Raw genomic sequence first — 27,690 nt, 5'->3', positions numbered from 1 at the left:
TCATAGCTAAACGAGGTGCTACCTGAAGGCAATCTGAACCTGTACATACAGATGTACTTTCACTCGCTGAGCACTTGAACTGAGCGCTTAAGAGATTCGCTCTGTCTCAATCGATCGGTAAAGCATTTCAGTTCATCTCAATGAATGCGCAGTGCATTTGACGCACATAAAACAATAGTGTAATGTGGCGTTCACACCGGACGCGATTCGCGCTAATCGCGCGAAGGTGGACGCGTGTACATTTTGAGTTTACTCGCACGAATCGCGCGTGACATTCACTGCACAACAGACGCGAATTCGCGTCATGGGCGGGGCTTCCGCCAGCAGCTCGTCTCGTTGAGAAATGGCTGACATGGGCTGTGTTTACATGTCTTTTTTTTGTTAATATCTACTGTTAATGTGTGACAAAACCTAGTTTTAAGACTTTTTCAGCCAATAATGTAGTTGTTTAAAGCTCAAATCTGTGGTTTATTTATATAAACAGTGCCTATTTGAACATTTTATCTTCGGAGTTGTGAGCTCCAGCAGACAGCGGCGGTCAGCGCTCGTCAAAGCCGGCGAGGGCAACCTTTCCTCGGCCAGTCATTCTGCCGTCTCCCGCTGGCTCTGATGTCTCTGTGTTGTGTCTCGAGCTATAATTCGTCTTGTAACGGCCGATCTTTGGTCTCATGGATCTATAATTTGTTCCCTGGCAAATCGTTTAGGCTGAGGGCAAAGATAAGTTTCATTACTTTATATTTTTAGGTTATAACTGTAAGTTGCAGTTGTAATGTTAGCCTACTAGCACTGACTTTGAATGTTTGACTGCATTGTTTGCTTTATTTCATGTATAGCTTGTTATACATTACTTATACTTTTGTATTATTGATCATACATAAACTTGCATTTAACAAAAAGAGACTGGGTTATGTTTCATGTCATTTAATGTTATCACAGTGATAATCATATTGTCTGAACCAGATATTAATATACAGATTCTCTCCTCATTGTTGTCATTACTAGAGCAAGCTCCTGATTGCTTAACGCGGTGCAAAATATCCGCCAAAGTTCAGATTTTTCAACTTGAGCGATTTGCGCGAATCGCGCGTTCAAAACGCTCAATTCGCGTCCTTCGCGCCGCCTCAATCGCGCGAATCGCGCCGCAGAATGCCATTTCGCGTCTCTGCATTGACTTAACATGTAAATCACTCGCGCGAAACGCGTCCTGTGTGAACGCACCATGAGGCGCACGACTGAGAGCCCTCAGTGTTTCACACACACTCAAAGAGAGAGCGAGAGAGTCTTATACCACAAAGAATTGACGTGCTACATGTAAACAATATCCTTTGTTGTATTTTCCTGTAAAATAATGGCATTTATTTGGAATTATTCAGCCTTTCATGAACAGGAAGAAACGAATGCACAAACGGGAATCTCATTGGCTGGCGTGGCGTGCACCTATTAGCCTACGGTGCCTGTTTTGATTTCAGCAAGACAACGTGATTAATATTCATGAACCCAGAAGCTCATTATTCCTTAGTGCAGTTACTATTACTAGTACTATTTTTATTAGTAGAAGAATTTGTGGTATTATTATCTTATCAACTCAAATTACTGAAGTTCTATCATTAAATCATTATTTTCAACTTTTTTGGGATAATTACTTTTGCTGTTTCTGCTATTTTTACCACTGTTTGCACCATGTATGAATAAATACAGAATCGGTTTACATGTAAAACTTGTCATTGATTTCAAAATTATTATTGTTTGTATTGTGTGATGTTTTTTAGCACAGTTGCACTATTTAAAGTAAACATTAGCCTACCTGCACTTTTACAGAAGACAATTATATCTGCTACTTTTCCATTTCTGAAAAGGCTGGTGTGGAGTTTTACATTAAAAAAATAATTAATTAAATAAATACATTAAATACATTACATACACAACATTTTCTTTTTTTCTTTTATGTATTATAGGAGCCTATTTGATGACATGTACGTTTTACTTTAGATCATTGTTTGTTTTTCTGAAACTCGCAAGAATGCGTGCAGCTCTCACTTGTATCCAAAAACAGGTGGAATGATACTACATTTATCGTCATTGCTATCGTTATCGCAATAAATATTAGAAAATATCGGGATACATTTTTAAGTCCAAATCGCCCATCCCTATCGGCAAGTCGCGTTAAAATGCATGATGCATAGTCACCTTGACACTGCAAATCACTGTCAGTGTGAACAACCCTAAAGGTTATCCTGAAATATCTGAAACTGTTCCAATACTCCTTTTCTGCAGTATCAATACACCAATACCAAACCGCGCACTTACTCTCTTTTCTCTCCGACAGAGAATTGACACTAGGGCTGAACGATATATCGTTATCGTATCTATATCTAGATATGAACTTTCAAGATATTACTATCGAAAAAAGCAACGATATAGACAATATAGATTTCCGCTCTCCGCGCTCGCCCTGCATACAACTCTGGCAGTCACAACAAACATCAGTACGAGTGCCATTGAATGCACCGCTAAAGCCAGCGCGCGCGCACTACAGGGACTTGAGAGGGGGGCGGCGTTTCCATGGTGACACGTCATTGCTTGTCACGTGACACACCGCAGCAGCAACAGCGCTGAATGAATGATGATCTGCTTTTGTCATTTTTTCCTTTTTTATTCAGAATATTCACAAATGTGTTAGCTATGGCATGAAATATCTGATATTCCGATTGTCAAATACATGCAAGTGGAAGTATATTGTTGTTTAAACACCTTTATAACGATCGCGTTAGTTGAGCTGTATGCGCGATGGGCGCCGCCGTGTAATGCTGCCTTCACATGCTCTCGGAATTATCGTAAATACGAGTTTCCTAGTTAAACATTGCACATGAACGCCCTCACATTTTGAAACTTGAATGCAATGCGCTCGTAATCACGATTTCAGAAGTCGGAATCAAATTTCCGATAGCACGTGAAGGCAGCATAGTTTGTGCCGCAGACACAGTTCAGAGAATCAGATCTGTTGGATTTACAACCTCTATGTTTACAACACGTGAATTCATCCACTTCTCCCGAAATACTTAAAAGTAAGTGGCTGGTGAACTAGGAATAGAATAGAGTAAACATTGAAGTTACTTACAATGTGTATCTGATATGAATAAAACGTGTCGAATTATAATGGAAAGGATTATTATTACCTCTTCCATAGACATCAGTGTGTATTTTACAAACTCTAAATGTATTGTTTTTTTAGTATTTATGTGAATTTATATGTTTGAAACCTAAAATAAACAGTATGTGGTTGAAAACACTGAAAAGTTGTGATATATGACAGCTCTGAGCGATCATGTGATGCACTTGAAAACACTGAAAAGTTGTGATATATGACAGCTCTGAGCGATCAGGTGATGCACTTGATCATGCGCTCCAGGGACCAGCCTAGACTGATTATACCCGTGTGATCGTACGTGCCAAAGGCTTAAAAACAATACATTTTCTGACACAAATTTTTGAAATGTAGGCTTAAATCAAACACATTTTAATTCAGATTCTGGTTTTCACCGAACACGTAGTCATATCGTATTGTATCGATATCTGGCATGAAAATCGAGATATGAAATTGTCCATATCGTTCAGCCCTAATTGACACACACCTGCCTCCTCTCACTCACTCCTCTCATTTGCTGCTACGGTTGAATAGGCTTGTATTGCGCATAATTTCCTGCAGGTTTCACACTCACACCAAAAGTGCATGCACCACTGATGTATAGTAGCTCTCTCATAAAGCCGCCTCTGAAACAGCTGGTAAGTACCAAATTTACTTCTTTTTGTGGCTCATTGCGCTTAAACAGTGAAACACAGACAAAATTGTCTCAAAATGTCTGTATTCAGGTAAATACAGTTGAAAAAAAATGAATCGCATTTTGTGTAACAGTATATTAGATCCATGCATAAACTCTCAAAGTGACAGCAGCTTAATAAACCTGCTGCTGTCCGTTATGTTAAACAAAGAACAAAAAAGACAGAAAAATCACCCACTGCTCAATTGAATAACTTTTGCTAATTCCAAAATGCCATTTTAGAGCTAGTAATGGAGGCCTAAGCCATTATTAGAGTGAGAGAGAGAGAGAGTGTGTGAATTAATTACATCAGTCTGTGTGTCTCTCAACAGTGTTAGGTGCCAGCGTCTACTAATAGTGAAACTACGTTTATCCGTCTTTTCTAGTGAGAAACATCATGAAAGGGAAAAGTGCTTATTCATAATAACTAATAAATGCATAATACATAAAACTTAATTTTGTGGAAAAAACTTGGAAATAATGTGTCATTTTTATCCTATTCTTTACTATATTTATTTGCTCGGTCAGTGTGGTTGTGGGTTTTGGTTCTATAGGCTGTAAAGACATTTTAAATAACTGAAATCATTTGGTGAAGTGATATGGAACTGTAATGCGGTCAAGACCTGCCTGGAACACCTTTAGGCATGCGTTTCCCTGTAAATAATTGCACGCCTTAGAACATTCGTCAAAATCAGAATCAAGCATTCAACAGCCCCATAGTATAAGAGATAAATTGTCTGTATGGCAGTTTTCCCTGTGGTATCAAAAATGGTATCAAATATCGAAGTTGGAAATTCTACTATCGTGACAACACTACCTACTACACATCCTAGAAGCTGGAATTTTAGCCCTATCTATACTATCTATATTATATATAATATATATATATATATATATATATATATGATTTATATATATCTATATTATTTATTTATAGATATATATAGAGATAGGGTACTTGATAAATGGAGTAGTCAAAACTGTATTTGCAATGCAAAGTTAACAGACAGATGGATCAAATCAAACACCAGAATGTACTATTAAACGTTCACCAATTCATTCATTTCATTTAGAAAAACTGCTGTTGGACATGACGCCTGCTACAACACAGACTTGCAAACACATGATCAAGTGTACAATATGTTTCTGCTTACATGCACAATTCATGAAACTTGTTGTTGTTAAAACAAACCATTAAAACGGTTTTCATGACAGATTTATTCAGCTGTACATCTCTAATAGGTAAAAAGTAAAAATATAATGAATATGTGATAATGCAAAATGCTGCTCTCTAGAGTTATTTTTCTAGTTGACTAGAAAGTAGTGCAGGGTGGGAAATTAACTTTTTTGTTAAATTAACGTTTTTTTCACCACCACAGTGGCTGGTGGATGCCCACTTTTTCCAGAACTCAAGTTTATAAAAGAAAGTGCACTAGCATACTATGGGGTGAATTCAGGTTGATTGGGACACTTTTTCAATAGCAAAAAACTGTCAGAATCACTTGATTTTGTAAACTATCACACACACAGTACTCAAATATAGCCTATATCTCAAACTGGCTACAAATTTAACATCAGAGCAAGAACAAAATGTATGCAACTTAAATGAAATACTCAGGAGTCAGGATTAGCCTAATGCAGGTTAAACTCACAGCACACGCAGTGATGGAGCTCACAGCATTCTGAACAGAACCGCCAGTCATATGAACAGTGCGCTTTGCTTTCTTTTAGTTTCGAATTGTTTCGTAATCGTTTAAAAGAGGACATTTCTATACACATATTTCTCATGTCTGTGAGAAGTAGCCTATACACTGAGTTTTGGATTATTTATGAGACGCGCTCCAGTTCATGTGCAACGCAAGTGATCGCTCCCGCACTGTCATGTCACGATTATTGTCTGCTATAGTCTATTTGCTTCTTATTGAATAAATCCGGGTAATTGGTTGATGAAAAATCGATTAAAATTAAGATACAATTTATACAAAACGAAATTCACTTCAAAGAAAGGCTTTCTACAAAAAAAACCTGAAGTGTCAAAATCATTTCTGATCCTATGTCTTTGACATATATTACGCATTTTTACACTTTTAATTATCAATATAGCCTAGATGAAATGTAAAAATAGCATTATAATATTTAAACACAAATATGAAACAAAATACATTGTTTAATGGCTACAACAGGTAGCCTATAGTAGTTTACAGTACAGATAAATGTAATGTCTGAGCGGGATTTGAGCGAATGTTGTTTTACCGGTGAGCCTACACCGTTTTAAAAGTAACTGAGCTACTGAAAAATGTAGTTAAGCTAGTGTCGCAACTTGTATCTCGCTACTGCCCAACACTTGGATGTATGGCAGTGCACTTGATATGAGACTTGGATGACTCGTGGTCTTTTATTGCCTCTAATTTAAGGTTAGTTGCTCCTCTAACAAACAAATTGTTTGCATTTTCTGACGACGCGTAGGTTCGACAGTAGCCGCATTTCCATTAGCCTACAGATTTGCGCAAAACTTTATATTTTCTAAATGTCGATAAACTATTGCGAAATGACGGTGTTTCCATTAACCAATGTTATGTGACTAAAACTTATTTTTTTCCTCGTGATAAGTAATTCCAAAAATTATGCCACGTATGTTGGTTTATATATCCAAGCCACCGCTCCAGATATTATTGTTAATGGAAGGAGATATAGGCGTGTTATTCAAGCATTAAGAAAAGAGCAAAGTGTTTGAATTTGCATGGTGGTAATTTTTTTTTTTTTTTTTTTTTTTTACCATTTCGTTATCTTGGCTTGGAATTTCATTTGTTGGACTGTTGTTGGTATGAACTGAATTTAGAAATGCTTTTCAAATTAAAAACTTTGCGTTTAATAAAAAAAATACATTTTTGAAAATCGAGACAGCGTTTGGAGTGGAGTGCAAAATAATCCGTTCCCTCAGTCCACGGTCTTTGTTGGTTTTGTAAGTGTACACAAATAAAAATAGACAGTTTATAGTTTATAATTATGTCTTGCACTTAGTGATGTTACGTCTGACACCGACGCTCCGAAGCTTGCTTCAAACTCGAACGGTCCTTGCAATGAACCACTGCTTCGGAGCTTGTATCATTACGTCACTAGTCACGTGAAAATGACGTCTGAAGCAAACACACTGGCTCACTCCTGTAGTGAACCACCGGACTGCTTTGACAGCCGAATCCAGTGTTGACAGATTTGAAACCTGGCGGCTGAATTTTTTATGAAAGTGAAGCCAAACCATGGCAACACCGTGTGTTAGTAATCGGTGTTTGGATTGGCGTTATTGTTGAGGAGAGTGGATTGATACAAGGCAAAGTCACCCGCCACTTTGAAAAAGTACCCGCCATTGGCTGGTGGCGGGTGCTAATTTCCCACCCTGAAGTAGTGGATGACCCATATTGATTTTTTTTTATGGCTGATGCCAAAGGTTTTGAGATCAGGGTGGCCGATATAAAGCTGATATATATGATCACACACTTTTTAATTTAAAGATGCATGCATGAGTGTACAGTATTGAAACTTACAATTGAAACTTCAAGTTTCGTCTAGGGAGATACAAAGCGAACAGAAAACACAAAGCGCTGTAAGAATCTTCGCTTAGCACACCATTATCTTTTACTGCCCATGCAACATCTGTGTCAGCGGAGCACGTCTTCTCTGCAGCCCGCCTTTTCGTTATCAGACTAAGGAGCCAACTTTCCCCCGAACATGTGAATGTTCTTGTTTTTCTCAACATGAGCATGTGAAACAATATAAACACTACAACCATTTGCAGACTCAAAGTGTATATGTACGTTTTGTATGATAATTGGTGCAGTCTCTGGTTTTTTTTTTTTTTTTTTTTTTTTTACAATCGGTTGGGATTTGCTTAAATGTTTTTTTTCCTGTTTATTGTTTGCTTACACACATTTGGTCTCATTGACTAATAATTGTGTGGATTTTTTTGTATTTGTACGCACAGGAGAACTGAATAAAAGTCCAAAAATTCAAATTTTTGAAAAACACCCATCCCTAATAGTTAGGCATTACACAGTTAAGGATGATTACAGCATTACACTAGATTTTGTAATGTTGGATTAAAACCATGTTCCGTTGAGTTTGGAAAGTTCTTCACACGGTAATCATCAGAATATCTCTTCTACTGTCTCTGAAGTTGTCCAGAGTTTTAAACCTTCTTGCAGACAATCATTTTAGGTGGTGTTTAGTCAACTAGGTGACTACAGCACATTGAAAATATATATAACCGGAAATCAATTAGTTGTACCATTTCAAAACGGAAGTGCGTCACGAAGTGCAAGTAGTCCATTACAGCTTTTTGACAACATTACTGCATAGACTCTTTAATCCATCTATAAAAAATAAGAAAAAAATAACTCTCTCTATATCATGTGTATCCTTCTCAGCTTTTCTCCCTTTCCTTATTTTCTTAGACAACATCTAAGCAGGCGTCATGAGTCATGGACCTTAATTACAGCTTGCAGTTCAATAGTTTAATTACTGCTTTAATAACTAGCATCCTTGAATGTTCCCATCATAAAAATCTTCCCAACTCCTGACTCTGCGTTTCCACTGGCACATTAGAAGAGGGCTCCAGCCAGAGTACAAACAGCACTTTGCTTTACTTCAACAGAGAGCAGAGAGCCAAGAAAACAAGCATGCGCACAAAAAACTCGCCAGGGTGTTGCTGCATTAGTATTATTATGGGTTGCCCACCCACCAAGTCTAGATGCAGCTCAGATTCATCTTTGACGGTGTTGCCCATATGATCATGACATAAACCAGGTAATATTCATAAGCCTGATCAGTTAGAAAAGTAATAACGGTCTCCTCAAGAAGCAGCACCATTTGAGCCATCATTCATGATTTTCCCCCATAATAAAGGTCCAAGGTTAAGAAAACTATGGCCACGTTCACACAGCAGCAGAATATGATTGTCATTCCTGTATTTTAGTCCTTAAAGGGATAGTTCACCTAAACATTATCCCATAATTTACTCACCCTCAAGCCATCTTTGCTGTATATGACTTTCTTCTTTCAGCCAAATACAATCAGAGTTATATTAAAAAACGTCCTGACCCTTCCAAGCATTATAACGAGAGAGAGTAGATTTTTTTGAAGCTTAAAAAAGTGCATCCATACAACTCCAGTGGGTTAATAAAGGCCTTCTGAAGCGAAGCGATGCGTTTTTATAAGAAAAATATCCATTAAGGCTGTGCGATATTGAAGAAATATGCGATATGCGATATCCTTGTTAAATAATTCGATATGCGATATGATATTGTTTTAATTGTGTAAAATCTATTTCTTTCCCCAACTGATATCCTTCTCTTAAAGCATAACCGACTGTGTTTACATGATTACTTATCAAGACAGCCATTTTGACATAACTGTGTGTATATTTGACAGTTCGAGTGTGTAACAAGACACGAAAAAAAGAACGGCTTGAGCGCACGTTTCGGTGTGTGTGTCAGACAACAGACAGTGCGAGACTGCAAGGAGTTGTTTTTCGCGTTTATTGTACTAACGTTTAATAACTACTTTTAACGTCAAGCAAGTCACATAAGTAACAGTCGTGTGCCCTGTCTATTCTCTGCTATATGCGTCGGCCTAAAACGTACACTTTTCACAATGTTGAAGTAGCCTATTAAATCATTCAGATATTGCGTGCCCTTGCGATATGCATATTGCGATATGTACATTTGCGATATTTCGATATATTGCGCAGCCCTAATATCCATATTCACTAGATTCACTGGTTTCTGGTAACAGCCGTGCACAAGTCTAGTTCCGGCGGAAGAGTGACCTCTGACGCGACACATGACGAACGCGGAAGCACAGACAATAGAGCAAAACGAAAAAGAAGTCTAAACCGAATAAAAAAATTTAATTTTTTGTTGCCCTGCCCAATTTGTTTGAACCTTGAGAGACGTCTACTCCCACATCCTACGTCACTTTTCAGTTTTATGGACATAGGCATCTTTGTTATTACTTAGGTAACGTTTGCTAATGTTACAAATAAGAGAAAATGGGCTTGACACCTAGGGGTGTAACAATACATCGATACATCAATCTAATGTCTAACGATCCGATGCATCGATACCTATAGGCTATTTATATATTTAAGAGGCACATTTGATTTAACACTCCACATTTTCACTCAATATCAGTCTATGCATTATCGCCAACACGTGCATTCTCGTTTAAATTACCTTTCAGAGCTTGTGAAAGGTGCTCGAGACAGTCGATGGAGCTGTCAGTGTCCCGATCGGGCCAGTGCTGAATCTTCACAAAAGTTTATAATTTGCTCGTGTTTAAAGCCTTGCAAAAAGCAGCGAGCACTCATCTCAAACAGCGCAAAAGTCTTCTTTTACTTATTCTTGTGCTTCAGTAGATAAAGATCTATGCTTTTGCATACAAAGAGAATAGAGCACTATGAATCGTTCTTCACACTGAAGTTTAAAACTGTTAAAACTGTTGCATAGGAGTGCTGTGACTCTATTCTGCACACGTGATGCACATAAGTGCTTTGTGCCGCCCTGTATTGGAGCCTTTCATATTATAACACTTTTGCACAATGAAAGAATATTAATAGCATATCTTGTTCTGTACTAACCATAATATGTTGTTGCCTCATTAAAAATCTGCGCTATACATAAAAAAAAAAAAGTATTTTAAATGTATAGTACTTGTATGACTATTGTCATGTCATAAGCAGTCATTAGATTACTCTGTGATTTTTTTATTTGTGGATGTCCCAATCAGGGTTCAGGATGTGAAATTTTGAAATAAATGTTTTTTATATATTTTGGTTGCAGCTGTGAGTTAATAAAAATGCAACTGGTTGTGTAAAATAGGCACATAATATCATGATATCGAAATATTGATTGATATCCCCCTGAATCGAATCATATCGCAGAACTTTGAGGAATCAGAAAATATAATCGCTGGCTATAAGAATCGATATTGTATCGAATCGTGATGTGATATTGATTCCCATTACACGTAAGTTTATACAGACAGAATTCGAGACACTACTGGAAGTAGTTCAAAACTCACACCTGCAAGTAAATGTGGTTGTCAATCCCAAAAAATGACAGTGTGAACGTAGCCTAAAATTTCAAGAAGTTCTTGTGAATGACAATGTCATTCAGTGCCTGTTGTATCGACAGGCAGTGGTTGCTTGTTGTGTTTGGACCTACCGACATAATGCAGGTAGAGGGCTATATATTTGTACTGGAAGAGGGGGTTATTGTTGAGACTGCTCCTCTGGATCTTCTGGAAGAAGGAGCTGACGTCCCATCGGTACAGCACCTCCAGCAGCATGATGCTGGGGATCCGCAGACCCACGTTCAGAACCGCTTCCACACGGGACTTCATTGCCATGACCAGCAGGGCACCAAACAGGCCTCGACTTCAACTGAGAGAGAAACATAGCTTTGAAGACATAAATCATGAGAGACTCAGTCAAGAAGATTAGCTTTATGTTTCCATCTGAAATTCTACAAATAAAGCAATGTTGAGAAATGTATCACTGTTTAAAAAAAAATTAAAAGCAACAAAAACTGTTTTCAACATTGATAATACCACGGTTCTTTACGTAACCATGGTAATACAAGGTACTTTTGGTAAGTGGAAGAACGACACACCTACTTCTCTTATTACCACAGGACGGAAAATCCACTACAATTACGTAACACACTGCTTTAGCCAATAATATAGTCAAATAATTGTGCTGTAACGAGAAAATAGCGTCGAATTTCGCATCTTTAAACTCACGTGTACTACTTATTGTTATGCCTGACGTGTTAAACGTGTTTTGAACTCTAGTAACCCCGACACATCAACAGTCACACAGTTAAAAAAACAGCACGCTGGTGAAATATTGAATAAATAAACCACATGTAAACTTGATATTACACTGATAAGAAGACGTAAAGTTACTGGTTTAAACGTAAAACTGAACAATAATGACACACTTGCATTGGCTGTAGCGAGTTTGTGCTGACTAAAGAATATATTCCTAATGCTAATGATTCGTTAAACTTTATATATAACCGCTTCAGAGGTCGTAAAATACTAGAGAAAATCGCTTTTTGATGTAAATGTGTTAAGTATATCTGCTGAGCTAACAGCATTACAGAACTGTGTCCGTTATTCCCTTACAAACGCAAATTATAATATAAATAGACTTACATGTTGTTTAGTCACTTCACGCGGTTAGATTTCGTCTTGGGCTGCGCCCCTGGGTAAATATAAACCATTTTAGCTCAGACGTCTCGACGTTATCCGTTGGTTATGGTCAAAATACAAGCAGAAGAGAAGAAGCATCTAAATTCACTTACTCCATCAGGCAGCCATTACACACACCGTTTGAGTTTTCACTGCGCACGCGCAATTTCGAATACAGCGGCTTAGCCACTAGAAGGCGCTTATCTTACACCAATTCTACTATGGCGAAGGCTTGACTATGAATCTTTTATTATTATTATTATTGACAAATACAGTATAGATTAGACAAGAAATTGCTATGAAGAGAAGGGAGGAATGGGACCGTAATCGAATCTGAGTCTTCCGCAAGAGCTTCCAGGTGTATACAGAGTAGGGGTATACCCAGTCCCATCTCTACGCATCCGACTAAGTTATAAATATTAATGATTACTCATTGACGTTCTACGTAATCTCCCTGAAGCGTCCTAACGTAGTTAATATTCATGAGCCAAAGATTCGTAAATTTGCATTCTCAACATAAGCAGATAGTAATTTTTAAAACTTAAAGGGATAGTTCACCCAAGAATAAAATTCTGACATTTACTCACCCTCATGTTGTTCCAAACCTGTATACATTTCTATATTGTGCTAAAGATATGCTGAAGAAAAGAAGATATTTTGAAGAATGTCCATAACAAAACAGTTGTTTGACCAAGGGGGCCCATCAACTGTTTGTTTACTGACATTCTTCAAAATATCTTCATTTGTGTTCAGCAGAAGAAAGAAATTCATACAGGTTTGGAACAACTTGAGGGTGAGTAAATTATGATATAATTTTTGGTGAAATATCCCTTTAATTCTGGATCATTGCATATTACATAGCCATAATACATACAGATCTTATTATGGTATATTAGGGTATATATATTTCATTCCCGTCTCATGCACAGTCAAGTCGAATAAATATTGCCTGTAGGTGGCACTCGCATTCTACTATCACTGCTTCAAACAACACTCAGTAGAGAAAAATATTAGTATTTATATTATAAATTACATTATTGAATATCTGTTAAAACTTAATACTGTTGACATATATCACCTAATTTCACCTATATGTTTTAAGACTTGCTGATGATGGGAATTTAAAATGATTTTTCCCTCATTCAATATTTTTTTATGTGAAAGATTTGTTTACATCTAATATAGAATATAAGATTAAGCATAATATAGGACTAACTAATATTACAGCCGAATGAAAAGCTAAAAGTAGCCTACACTAGTACACTCTAAAAAAAAAAGGTTCTATATGGCACCAAAAATGGTTCTTGGCTCGAAATCATAGGGGAACCTTTTTTAGTGCTATATAGCACCAATTTTGGTGCTTCAGTGGTTCTTCAGCGGTTCTTCAGAGGTGCTATATAGAAGAAGTGCTATAAGAACCTCTGAAGCACCAAAATTGGTGCTATATAGCACTAAAAAAGGTTCCCCTATGATTACGAGCCAAGAACCATTTTTGGTGCCATATAGAACCTTTTTTTTTAGAGTGTAGCCTATAAAGTCTTTATTTTGCCATGTGTTTAATTCAAACTTAATTTAAACGACGTAGCCAGTTTAGGTGATTTTTTTCAGAGGAGTGTTTTTAAAGGCGTCACTGAAATTAAAGGGATAGTTCACCCAAAAAGGTAAAATCCTGTCAACATTTATTCACCCTCAAGCTGTTCTAACCTGAATGATTTTAAAGACGTCATTGAAATTAAAGGGATAGTTCACCCAAAAAAACAAAATCCTGTCAACATTTTTAAAATCATACAGGCCTATCCCCCAGCAACTGTTTGGTACCCATATTCTTCAAAATATCTTATTTTATGTTCAGCAGAAGAAATAAATTCATACCTTGGGGTTGGAACATCGAGGAAGAGTAGCTAAAGGACAGATTTTTCATTTTTGTGTGAACTGTATCCCTTAAAAAAGAACGCGGCTTGAGACCCTGCGTTCTTTTTCTAGCAATGTTTATTAAACCATGTAGCCTACAATGAGTTCCATAATGAGTAGAAATCTAGCCTATACAAAAATGAACATTTATATATATAAAAAAAATAAGTAAAAAGTGAAGTGTTTCGTGTGTCTTGGTTTTTGTTTTCTAAAAATCATTTAAAGCAGATCAGATCTACAGTATATTGTTTAATTTCGTTTATAACCTGTTCAAAGGGAGGCGTTCTGCGCCATCCTGTTGCGCTCCTGTGAACGCGTCTTGTGTGAACGCCCCCTGTCTTCAGCGGGCAGACAGAGATGCGTTTGTCATCGCTGCCATGCTAGTGCACTTGTTACGCGGATGTTGAGGAAGTGGTGGTTTGGATGAGTATCATCCGCTCTTGATTCAGTACCGTGAGAAAACGAATCCAATGCCGCGCTGCTATGGACGCGATCGGCGTATCGCGCACGGATCCGCTCGATGACTATGAGCTGATACACCGCATAGGCAGCGGGACATATGGAGATGTGTTTAAGGTAGGACAACGCCAAAAAAGTGACAATTTCCGTAAACATTTCGTGCAAATAAAGCTCTCAAGCTCTTGTGTTTGTGCCAGTGATACAAAAAAGATGCAAAAAATACAAGGACTACAATTTCCATCCCATATCTTTCTTTCTTTCTTTCTTTCTTTCTTTCTTTCTTTCTTTCTTTCTTTCTTTCTTTCTTTCTTTCTTTCTTTCTTTCTTTCTTTCTTATGACTGTAATAGTTAAAATGTCAAGTTACCACAGATTTCCCGGCTTACAAAAAAATGATCGTTTCGCTATAACGTCCCCATTGAGTTATGAAAATGTTATGGGATGTTACTTTTTAATTGTATTAACATTTAAAAAATGATAAAAGTCCAACTAAAACATTACAGAAAAAGCGTCCCATTAACAATACACAAATATTGTTTTTGTACAAAATTTTTAAGAACATTAAGACCAGATAACTTTGAACGAACATATTAACGCCACTTGAACGTTTTCTTCATAACTTTGAGAGAATCTTGCCGGAACGTTCCCTTTTAGCTGGGTTAGTTTCAGGCTAACTAGCATGTCATTATGGCTAAACTATGTTAAGCATGGTAAAATGAATTTTTGCAATCACGTCTTGCTGCAAAATTGTTGCTTCCTTCAAATTTACATCTTGCGTTCCAAAACACGTTATAGCAGGGCAGTCTGTTTGCCTCATGAGACAGAAACCACATCTTAGCATCTTGCAACACTGTTGATCGTGCTTCCAACTAGAATACTATTATGCATGTGCATTAAAAGGATAGTTCAACCAAAAATTACAATTCTGTCATTTACTCACCCTCAAGTTGTTCCAAACCTGTATGAATTTCTTTCTTCTGCTGAACACAAAAGATATTTTGAAGAATGTCAGAAACCAAACAGAAACAGTTAATGGGCCCTATTGACTTTCATAATATTTTTGGTTGTGAACTTACCTACGGGTAACTACATGGGTTAAGGTTAGGTTTAGGGGTAGGTTCGGGGTTAGTACTTAGTTACTTATTATTACCCAGTTGTAACTACAATAAGTAGGGAACAGGGCTGTCAAATAAAGTGCATACTGTGGAAGTTGTACATCAACTGTTTGGTTACCCATATTCTTTGAAACATCTTCTTTTGTGTTCAGCAGTAGAAAGAAAGAAAGTTTGGAACAACTTGAAGGTTAGTAGTAAATGATGACAATTTTCATTTTTTGGGTGAACTATCCCTTTAACGTGTTGAAGGAACTATTAACTAACAGTTTCACAGTATGAATGATGTGTGTACTAACAGTCTGACCTTGTTACTCATTTTCACACCCCAATGACTTTGATGTTCACGCCCATGTGGCTCTGGCATGTTTAACACCATAAAAAAAAAATGCAATTCTGCATGCGCTGTGGATCGCCTCCCCGTGACAGAGAAACCACCATACTGAACTTGAATATTCCCTTAAAACTGAATGTTTTCCTTTCTATGAATTGAACGGGTTAAGGGTGGCACAGCGTGCAACAGAAATAACAGGGCGTAAAAAAAACATGTTCTTTTTGCATATGAGGAAGCAAATAGTAAAACATGTGCAAACTCTGTACGCACATTTTGCCATGCTGAAATGTTCAGTGACATTGTGCCCCAATTTTGGGTGGATTGTCCATTTATATCGCTCTGCCTGAACAAACATGAATCATGGCCTTGATAACGGAGAAAGTCACATTACAGGATGTGATTTAGTTGAGCAGGAAAGAAAACAGGAAATGAGCACTGCTACTTTTTTTTTCATCTCTACTTCACCTTTCCAGTGTCTGCAGATCCACTATTGGCTGCTGGTTACCGTGGTTACAGGCAGGCAGCTTCATTTTTCTGTCTTGCGTAGACCACACTGGCACAAACTGTGCCTTACAAAACGTAATGATGATTTTCAGTGCTGGCAGATGTTTTGACTTGCCGTTGTCGCATTTTTTAAAGGGATAGTTCACCCAAAAATGACAGTTCTGTCATCATTTAGTCACCCTCATGTTGTTGCAAACCTGTATGAGTTTCTCTCTTCTGCTGAAAAAAAGAAGATGTTTTGAAGAATGTCAGTAACCAGACAGTTGATGAACCCCATTGACTTCCATACAGGCCCGGTTCTACGGTTTTCTGCTAAGCACCCTCAAACACAAGCAAAAGCACCCTCAGTTGATACTGTAATAATATACTGGCGAAACAGATTTGGCAGATTTGCACATTTGTGTCCATTTGTGTAGCCAATCACAGTTGATCTCTTGAACGTGATCAGAGGTGTTAGTCAGTTAGTCAGAATCTCACCGCTTTTTATTCAGTGCTGAGTTAATGCAGGCTCGTGAAACCTCTCATTAGATTAGATTAGATTAGATTAGATTAGATTCAACTTTATTGTCATTACACAAGTACAAGTACAAGGCAACGAAATGCAGTTTAGGTCTAACCAGAAGTGCAATAGCAGCAAGTGCAGGATATACAATGGATGCGTAAGTGCAGGACATGGATATGTACTGAATATGTATAAATATGTATAAATAGAGAGACGTTATTACTATAAACAGAACTGAATTTACAGGTGAATATGTACAGTGAATAAATATACAGATGGCTATTACTATAAACAGAATTTACAGGTGAATATGTACTATGAATACAATATACAGATGGCTATTACTATAAACAGAATTTTACAGATAGAGGTATACAATAATATGTTAGGCTAATATGAGGAATAGCAGTGGATTAGGGTAGTGCAATAAATTATGGACAGAGCTATCCGGAAAAAAAAAGTGTAAAGTGCAGTGGAAAGTGGTTGCATATTACATTTAGAAGTACAGTGCAAAAATGCAAATGTAAACATTGGTACTATAAATACAGTCGGCAGTGCAAATGAGCATAATCCAGTTAAGATATGGCAGTGCAAGATGCATATGTAAACAGTTGTTACTGTGATAAACAGTCGGTAGTGCAAATAACAAAGTGAAGGAAGATGTGAGGTAGGAGAGTTATCAGTTTAACAAACAAAGTCAAGACACGATGTAAGTAAGAGATTTATTGTTGATATTTTTATAACAGAACTTTTTGAGATCGCGATGAACTGACAAAGCAACAGCATTTTATTGATCGTACAGCGATCTTGGCTCACTTTCGAGGCTACAGTCATTCATTGAATAAAACTATTGTTGCTAAGAGGACCAACGTCCAATTGCATACTGCAAAGATTCAGAAGTGACATCTAAATATAAATGCCACTCTGCACGAGACAGAAATTTCCTCCTGACCTAGAATAGAGGTTTTGCCTCTGTAGAGGACATTATTTAGCAAATATCTCTGACAACATACAGTTTTAAGTCTGGAAATTCTTATGAAATATGAGACATTTTGATGATAATATTATAACACGTCTTTTTACATGACATATTGTCCCAAAACTCATTCATATGCAAATTAGATACAGTGTATAAATGCATTGTATAGAATAGGAATGACATTTATGGCCATGTTTACACACATATTGCATAAAGTAAAATTTTATATCAAATTATTCTGTTATCTTTAAAGGAACACGCCAACTTTTTGGGACTTTAGCTTATTCACCGTATCCCCCAGAGTTAGATAAGTCCATACATACCATTCTCATCTCCGTGCGTGCCATAACTCTGTCTGACGCACCCACCGCTAGCCTAGCTTAGCACAAAGACTGGAGGTAAATGGCTCCAGCTAGCCTACTGCTCAATAAGTGACAAAATAACGCCAACATTTTCCTATTTACATGTTGTGATGTGTATAGTTACATTGTGTACTAAGACCGACGGAAAATTAAAGGTCCCATGGCATGGCATTTTTCTATTATTTTATAATGTTTCCTGAGGTGTACTTATATTGTTAGTATGATTTTTACATCATAAAATGTCATAATTTAGAAATAAAAGGCATTTTTTCTATACTGCTGTTTGCCCTGTGGCTGAAGGCCCTGTTACAAGAGGCGTGTCTGCTGTGAGACTTCAGTAAAAACGCCCACTGTTGTGATTGGCTGTCATCTTTGCATTTGATATGAGCGGAGGGGGCGTGGTTTAACGAGGTCTACGAGGCACGAGCTGCTGCCAGAGAGACGGATGGACCTGAGTTCACTTCACATGGGTTCTGTCAGTCTCAGTTCAGTGAACTGTTTTAGTTACAGCATATACTTCAGGTTATTAGTCTATTTCTAGTCGGAGGGACTGTCACTCATGTCAGAAAGTTAGTAACTTTAGTAAATTATGGATCAGCGCTGACTGGAGACGCGAACCGTTTAGAACGATTCAGTCCGATTTGGTGAACTGATTCGGTTCACTAAAAAGAACCGGTTCAAAAGAAAGATTGTTCGCAAACCGGACATCACTAATGTACCAGAGACTGAGCTCAGCGATCGCTAACAAAGTTATTTATAGTAACTACTGAGTTATGAGAGCGCTGTCAGTCAGCGCGAGTTTATTGTGTTTGTATTTGAGAGTTCTGAATAAACACGAGTCCCAGTCACACCGAGTCCGTCTTCATCATTATTACCAACTTTGTAACACATGTAATGTACCATTACAGCTGTCGAGATGAACTTATGAGTTATGAGTAAGTGTTGATAATACCATTATTTTTAGATATGTTCCTATCATATGTAAAGCGTCAGTGACGCGCATTGAGTACACAGCGCAAACAAAGACACAACAGGGCAGTAATCGAATGTAATCCAGTTTATTGTGGGAATAGCTGGCTAGCCTAGCCGGATACCCTCACGCTTACCCCCCTTCTGCTTAATCTTGCGCCGCGTTTGGCGCCTCCGCTGTGGGCCAGATGCAGTACTGGGGGTCGGTGATGTTGGAGGCCAACCAGCCAGTGCAGCCCGAGCCTCGGCGTGTGTAAGGTTTATCTCTAAAGATGTTACTCTGCTGATGTTGAGCAGAAACGACTGTATGCACATTGTAGAACAGATAGACGCGACGAGGACGTACAAAAACACTGACTCACAAGATAGAAAACACGAAAACACCGCTCTGTCGGGAGAGAGAGAAGCCGCAGCGTGTGCACGAATAATAAATAATTAGCTACACATAAGAAATCACTGATCACAGATCAGAAGGAACTAAAAAAAGACTTCTGTTTTCATTTGTACATCCAAACACTGAGAAACTGCCAGCGTTCACTCGTTCACAAGCCATGATCTCTGAGCGTTTGCATGGGCGTGCCAGATTCTCTGGGCGGAGGAAAGGGAGTTAACTGTTCCTGCTTGGACGTCAAACCAGGAGACTTCAGGATTGGCTCGTCTGGCCTGTCATTTTCTCAAAGGCAGAGAAAGACAGCCAGAACTCGGGTTTACACCGATCAACATTTCTATCCACTTGGGGACAATATTCAGGCTAGGGGAACTCATATTAATGTTGAAAAACCTCATAAAATGAAAATTTCATGCCATGGGACCTTTAAAAATTGTGATTTTCTAGACTGATATGGCTAGGGACGATACTCTCATTCCTGTGTAATGGTCAAGGAACTTTGAGCCGTACCATGAGTACAGTGGCGCAATGATATTATGCAGCACCTGATAATAGTCCCCAGCGCTCTTTGTGCAAGCAGATTGTCACGTTGTGTAGCGGACCCTGTCCGAATGATGGCCAGACTTTACTGATGAAACTCATGGAGTTTATTGAAACCGTTTGATCTCCAAAAAATCACTGTAAGAGCTGAACAAATAAAGCAAAGAAGTGCGCATTAACACCTCGTACACAAACTCTCTCTCTTCATAGCATTATCATTAACATACAGCGAAATACACAAAAATACTCATTACAGATGACAGTAAACAAGAACATACACACCTTATGCCTTTTCGGGGGGGTGCTTAACAAACTGCAAACTTTAAATCTGCCCAACCACTCCGATGAACCGCGAGCTCTCACTATCTTTCCGTAAACTACAACATCCGTCAAAATTAAAGTCCCTACTTATTAAGACAGATAATGAAGACCTTAAACCTATTTAAACACACAGAAATGTCAAAAATGTACACAAAAAAACTAATTATAAGATAAATCACAATGAAGTCTGTTACACGTTTGTTATGTTGATGGAAGTTAGCTTATTTTCAGGTGCTGCATAATATCATTGCGCCGCTGTACTCATGGTACGGCAGTAAAATTCCTTGATCATTACGCAGGAATGAGAGTATAGTTCCTAGTCATATAGGTCTAGAAAATCACAACTTTTAGTTTTCCGTCGGTCTTAGTACACAATGTAACTATACACATCACAACATGTAAATAGGAAAATGTTGGCGTTATTTTGACAATTATTGAGCAGTAGGCTAGCTGGAGCCATTTACCTCTGGTCTTTGTGCTAAGCTAGGCTAGTGGTGGGTGCATCAGACAGAGTTATGGCACGCACGGAGATGAGAATGGTATATATGGACTTATCTAACTCTGGGGGATATGGGGAATAAGATAAAGTCCCAAAAAGTTGGCGTGTTCCTTTAATAACATTAAGAACGTTAACAGTCATCTTTATACATTGTTTGGATTAAAAGAAAAGCTTGAAACATAAAAATTGATTGGTGAATGAAAAAAAAATCCTGTTGTTTTTGTCTCTTCATGTCTTTTAATAGTTCTGGTGTCCTCTACAGAGCAGAGGATATAGCATATAACAGGATCTTTTTCTTTTTTTTTTTAAATATCCATTTGTTTTTTATGCTCCAAACAATGTAATGGCCTAAAAAAATCGCATTAAATAACGCATTAAAGCAAAGGCAGAATAATAGACAAACATTTGTAGCAAAATATTTTTGAAATTCCAATTATTGGTAAAAGTGATGACTTTTTCTCACTGTACACTGCTATGGTGGAGCCGTTGCTTAGCCTGCACTTCACTAGAGCACCCTGGGTAATTTCAGAAGCACCCTCAGTGATTTGATTCTGGAACCGGGCCTGCTTCCGTAGTATTTTTCAATGGCTACCGTCAACTGTTTGATGACCAACATTCTACAAAATAATTTCTTTTGTGTTCAGCAGAAGAAAGACATTCATACAGGTTTGGAACAACTAGAGGGTGAGTAAATGATGACAGAATTTTTCATTTTTGGGTGAACTAACCCTTCCAGGGAAATGTCCTTGTGATGTAGTGAATGAGACAATCACATTTATTTCATTGTTCAAATATTGTAAGGCCTTTAAAAGAACTGAAACTGAAACCCAGTCAAACGTCAAAGAGGTAGTATTTAGATGTATCAAAATACTTGTGGCTCTTTGTGCACTGACTTTTTATGATCCATTACAACCACAAAAACACTAGGAACTTGAAAGTGACGTGACACAACAGTTGTTGTGGTGGCTTGACACAAGCACCCTTTCAAAAGAACCAGGAGGAAATTTGTCTTTAAGTGACTGATGCAAAGGTTTGATGTCAACATGCATTGCTTATTTGTTGAAGCACAATGACATTAAAATCATCTGCATAAAGCACCAACTTTGTTTTCTCTGTCCCTATAGGCCCGTAGCATTAAGACTTCAGTCATCTCAGCTATTAAAGTGGTCAAACTGGACCCTGGTAGGTCATAAGCAATTTTTTTTTAAATGAAATCTCATTGGCATTGTACTGAAATAGTGATGCATACTGTTACTTGGCCTTTTTTTGTAGATGTGGGTGATATTATGTAAACAAATGTAGAAACAGTTGTGAAATTATTTACTTTCTAGGCAATATTTAGTCAACATTTTAGTAAAATGACCTTTTGCTAAAGCCTTCTTTAAACTCATTATTTCCGTTGCTTTTTTCTCTCTAATGTAAGTCTATACATTTCTGTATGTTTAAATAGTTTTAAACTATACACTACAGCAGGTACAACACTATACATTCCAGAACGTTTTTGTCAGCCGTACTCCTCTGACCTAAAATATTTACTTCAAGTACCCCTTGACATTTTAAGGAGATAGTTCACCCAAACAATAGATAGTAAAAGTAATCTACGGAGCCCCTAAGGGTACATGGTGGTGAAAAATAATAAGTCAATGCTTTTGCGTTCCTCCTAGAAACTCTGCGTTTGCTCGCAAAATGTTTGCATTCCCCTGAAAAACTTTGCGTTCTCTTATAAATGTTTTGCGTTTCCCAGAGAAACTTTGCGTTCTCTTATAAATGTTTTGCGTTCCCCCGAGAAACTTTGCGTTCTCTTATAAATGTTTTGCATTCCCCTGAGAAACTTTGCGTTCTCTTATAAATGTTTTGCGTTCCCCTGAGAAACTTTGCGTTCTCTCATAAATGTTTTGCGTTCCCCCGAGAAACTTTGTGTTCTCTTATAAATGTTTTGCGTTTCCCAGAGAAACTTTGCGTTCTCTCATAAATGTTTTGCGTTCCCCCGAGAAACTTTGCGTTCTCTTATAAATGTTTTGCGTTTCCCAGAGAAACTTTGCGTTCTCTTATAGATGTTTCGTGTTTAGCAGAGAAACTTTGCATTCTCTTATAAATGTTTTGCGTTTCCCAGAGAAACTTTGCGTTCTCTTATAAAAGTTTTACGTTTCCCAGAGAAACTTTGCGTTCTCTTATAGATGTTTCGTGTTTCCCCGAGAAACTTTGCGTTCTCTTATAAATGTTTTGCGTTCCCCCAAGAAACTTTGCATTCTCTTATAAATGTTTTGCGTTTCCCAGAGAAACTTTGCGTTCTCTTATAAATGTTTTGCGTTCCCCCAAGAAACTTTGCATTCTCTTATAAATGTTTTGCGTTTCCCAGAGAAACTTTGCGTTCTCTTATAAATGTTTTGCGTTCCCCCGAGAAACTTTGCATTCTCTTATAAATGTTTTGTGTTCCCCCGAGAAACTTTGCATTCTCTTATAAATGTTTTGCGTTCCCCCGAGAAACTTTGCATTCTCTTATAAATGTTTTGCGTTCCCCCAAGAAACTTTGCATTCTCTTATAAATGTTTTGCGTTTCCCAGAGAAACTTTGCGTTCTCTTATAAATGTTTTGCGTTTCCCAGAGAAACTTTGCATTCTCTTATAAATGTTTTGCGTTCCCCCGAGAAACTTTGCATTCTCTTATAAATGTTTTGCGTTCCCCCGAGAAACTTTGCATTCTCTTATAAATGTTTTGTGTTCCCCCGAGAAACTTTGCGTTCTCTTATAAATGTTTTGCGTTTCCCAGAGAAACTTTGCGTTCTCTTATAAATGTTTTGCGTTTCCCAGAGAAACTTTGCGTTCTCTTATAGATGTTTCGTGTTTCCCAGAGAAACTTTGCGTTTTCTTATAAATGTTTTGCGTTCCCCCGATAAACTTTGCGTTCTCTTATAAATGTTTTGCGTTCCCCCGAGAAACTTTGCATTCTCTTATAAATGTTTTGTGTTCACCCGAGAAACTTTGCGTTCGCTCGCAAGATTAATAGGTTTTTCGAACAAACGCAAAGTTTCTCTAGCCTGGCTCCACTCTCTTAAGTACTTCCGCTCAATTTTCATTTTCCTTCAGTACTCCGTCTAGGATTTCGGTATATTCTCTGGTTTTCTCCGGTCAAATTTTAACCGGTCCAATCAGCGAACAGAGGGAGTGGCTAAGAACGATGACGTTGATGTCATGCGCTAGTTTGAGATGACATACGTCACGACCAAAAGTTAGCAATTGGTTATGGCAGATACAGAGTGGCTCTGGGCAGATCCAATAGTTTAATAACTTCAACAGAGTACCCGCCTTAAAGGAAGTTAACGCTTGTCAATGGAGAGTGGCCAGATTCTCTGTACAAATGAAATGTACGAGAGTCTGGTAGGACCAGGCTAAAGTTTCTCGGGGGAACGCAAAACATTTATAAAAGAAGGCAAAAGCATAGCCAAATATTTTTCCTTCCATCTCATATCTTTTTTTTCTTCACCATGTCCCTTTAGGGGCTCCGGCGTACACTGTAAAAAAAATTCTATGATTAATAAGTTATGACAACATGGTTATGACCCGATCATATGACAACGTGTTTTTTGCTAGTTTCAGCATGACGCCTTTTTTTATTTTCACGTCCTGCGCCACATTGTTTAAATGCAATGTTATTTAAAGGGCGCATTAGGGCATATTAGTAATATGCACCTATAGGCGGGTGCACAATGCGCATACGCTCTGCTTATTACACACACAGGGTACGCAGCAGCACACAATCCTTTTTAAATATTAAAAATAAAAGGATTCCTCTCTGGAAAAGCATTCAGTCTTTCCACGCGCAAATTCCGCCATGTAAATAGTGATTCGGCCAAGGTGCAAGCGCAACTGGCTTTTAAAGGGAATGGGAGATAAGACTCTGATTGGTTTATTGCACGTTACACCCAATACACACCCATGATGACCCATCATGAGCTTGTTTTTTCCATTGTTAAAATAGAAGAAGTGGATTCAGACACGCCCTAATTGCACCTGCTCTGTGTGCTTTGGACCATGCGCTTAGATTTTTAAAATAGGGCCTCTAAAGCTACGAAAGGGGCGGGGCTTAACAACAGGTCAATTAAAGGTATAGTTCACCTAAAAATGAAAATTCTGTCATTAATTACTCACCCTCATGTTGTTCCAAATCCATAAGACTTTCCTTCATCTTTGGAAAAAATTAAGATCTTTGTAATGAAATCTGAGAGCTTTCTGTCCCACCATTGACAGCTACGCAACCACCACTTTCAAGCCACAGAGAGGTATAAAACTGAGGTTAAACCACTGGAGTCCCAGAAAGGTAGTAAAGAGTAAAGACATCATAAAAGTAATCCATGTGACTCCAGTGTTTTAACCTCAGTTTTATACCTCTCTGGGGCTTGAAAGTGGTAGTTGCGTAGCTGTCAATGGAGGGACAGAAAGCTCTCAGATTTCATCAAAAGGAGCTTCATTTGTGTTCCGAAGATTAAGGAAAGTCTTATGGATTTGGAACGACATGAGGGTGAGTAATTAATAACAGAATTTTCATTTTTGGGTGAACTAACCCTTTAAGTCAAGTAAACATCTCAGACATCTGTTCACTGCTACAATTATTATCCACAACTGATTATCTCAACATTATATATTACATGAATTCTTTGTTGTTTTTTGTTTTAAGCTTCCAAAGATATCCGTCTAACACAGACACATATTTAGAATTTAAAACTGAATATAAATAAAAAGAGCAGCTGAACCTTTACTATATATATCTTTAGAAATCCATGTTTTATGGTTGTAAATTCAGTTTGAACTGAATTATTCGCTGCAGCATCTGAATTTCAGATCAATCTTATAATCCTGGTAAATCCTGCTGTTTTTGTTTTGTTTTGCTTTGTTTTTTTGAGAAAGAATGTTGAAAACATGATAGCAAAGCAGAATCAAACAAGATTACAGAAAAGTCCTCTGATTCTTTTTCTGTCAGGTGATGATATTTCAAGCATTCAACATGAGATAACCATGATGAAGGATTGCACTCACAAAAACATTGTCGCATATTTCGGCAGCTACCTCAGGTTAGTGCCGCAGGAAACTAATACTGCAGTTAGCAGAAAACTGAAGTAAAACTAACAATGAGAACTTCTTCATATTCCACAGAAATAACAAGTTATGGATCTGCATGGAGTTCTGTGGAGGAGGATCATTGCAGGACATTTACCATGGTACAATTCAAAGATTGACATATGTAATAACTAATGTGATACATGAACGCATATAATTCCAATTACTGTTTATAGATATTCTTGGACATTATTAGCACTGCAAATGGTTTGATAGTTAATCGATTAATCCATCTTTTTTATTCGTTAATGATTGATTGGATTAAAAAGCTGAAGTGGTGATGTTTAATGGTTTCAAAACCAAGCCTTGCTATATGTTGTTTCTGTATTTTTCTGAAGGGTCATGTGGTTTACAAGAGTTTCTGTTGTTATTTATATAGCCTGAAAGAGGATTAATGCTCATATGGTAATTTGTCAGTCTGAATAAGGTCTTTGTGTTTCTGCAGTCACTGGTCCTCTGAAAGAGAGACAGATAGCTTATGTGAGCAGAGAGACACTTCAGGTGAGCATGCATTCAAGTTTTTCATCACCCTAAGGTACAAAAGTAAAAAGGTATATCTTTGTACCTTACTTACCCCTAAATGGTACATATTGGTGCATTGAAGGTACATATTTTGTACCTTAGGGTACTGCCCCAGTGACAGAACTGTACCTTTTTTTCTTACAGTGTAATAGGTTTTGTCTTGGAATTAGGTTTTTTATTTGGTGTCTTTCTTTAAAGGCATAATATGTAAGATTTTAGGATTCAAATATCCAAAAACCACTAGAACAATGTTATATATTTAGTTGACTTGTGTACTTACATAATCCTAAATGTTTCCAAGAATATTTAAATCCAGAGAAATAAACAATTTTAACAGGACACGGACCGTGTCTGTGCGTCGCCTATCAATGACATCATACCCGCGTTACCCTCGATTTCCGGTTCATTGTTATACGGCTCAACACAGCTGGTCTCATTGTTTAAATCTCGTTTTCTTGATGTACCGCGAGTACCATGTTTTACCATGCCTAATATGGATCTAGCTTACTGTAGTGTCTCATAGTAGACGCTGAGAGAACGCACAGAGAAGCATTATAACATAACTTTCAACACACTCAAATAATGTATCTAATATGATAAAACAGTGCTGCGTTACCTCACATATGATCATAGCTGTCAACCCTCCCGTTTTTTCCGGGTTTCTCACGTATTTTAGCTCTTTTCCCGTTGTCTTCCCGGTTTAGTATTTCCCCGTAAAATATCCCGTATTTTTACGTTCTGATTGTGTTAACTCAGAACACGCAACTATCTGGTTTAGTGCCAGAAGACGCGAATGAGAAGTGGTGCGCGCTGTGAGAAAATTTGTCTGTGCACTCATCCGAGAGCGCGCACACGTCTCTCAGCGCGCAAATATTGAGTTCTCTTTCAAGTCTTGCTCTTGAACGGACAAACTCACACAAAAAGTATGTCAACATGTCCATCTTGAAGAGTATTCTAGAAGACATAGTCTGTATATGGCTTAAGTAAACTTTATACAGTCCAGTAAAGACGACGCATATCCATGCATTAGGTCTTAAAGGGGCAGGAGCCTTTACTGCTGTCTGTTTAATGTCAAACAAAAGACAAGGGCATCACTCACTGCTCTTGATTG

The 27,690-nt window shown here is 37.8% G+C and overlaps 2 protein-coding genes across 7 annotated transcripts in view; one reads left to right on the top strand and one right to left on the bottom strand.

Annotated features, from left to right (window-relative positions):
• rnf145b (ring finger protein 145b) overlaps positions 1–12,241 on the bottom strand; it is a 43,202-nt gene extending 30,961 nt beyond the window's left edge. Inside the window, exons 1-3 of one of the 6 annotated variants that reach the window (XM_079835384.1) lie at positions 12,179–12,223; positions 12,030–12,078; positions 11,036–11,253 (exon numbers count right to left, since the gene is read on the bottom strand). In XM_079835384.1, the coding sequence (XP_079691510.1) occupies positions 11,036–11,219 (184 nt within the window). In that variant the 5' untranslated portion in view covers positions 11,220–11,253; positions 12,030–12,078; positions 12,179–12,223. Of the gene's footprint in view, positions 1–11,035; positions 11,271–12,029 lie in introns of all 6 variants that reach the window. The other 5 variants (XM_079835381.1, XM_079835386.1, XM_079835382.1 and 2 more) reach the window with 5 other exon arrangements.
• Positions 12,242–14,310: 2,069 nt separating this feature from the next.
• The window catches only part of map4k6 (mitogen-activated protein kinase kinase kinase kinase 6), a 45,088-nt gene continuing 31,708 nt past the window's right edge, over positions 14,311–27,690 (top strand). Inside the window, exons 1-5 of the mRNA XM_079835377.1 lie at positions 14,311–14,552; positions 22,068–22,125; positions 25,921–26,011; positions 26,094–26,158; positions 26,503–26,558. Of these exons, the coding sequence (XP_079691503.1) occupies positions 14,460–14,552; positions 22,068–22,125; positions 25,921–26,011; positions 26,094–26,158; positions 26,503–26,558 (363 nt within the window). The 5' untranslated portion in view covers positions 14,311–14,459. The remainder of the gene's footprint in view (positions 14,553–22,067; positions 22,126–25,920; positions 26,012–26,093; positions 26,159–26,502; positions 26,559–27,690) is intronic.

Source organism: Gobio gobio (genome assembly GCF_949357685.1).
Source record: "Gobio gobio genome assembly, chromosome: 14".
Taxonomy (NCBI): domain Eukaryota; kingdom Metazoa; phylum Chordata; class Actinopteri; order Cypriniformes; family Gobionidae; genus Gobio; species Gobio gobio.
The sequence above is the reverse complement of the archived record's forward strand: the minus strand, read 5'-3'. Positions and strand labels throughout refer to the sequence as shown.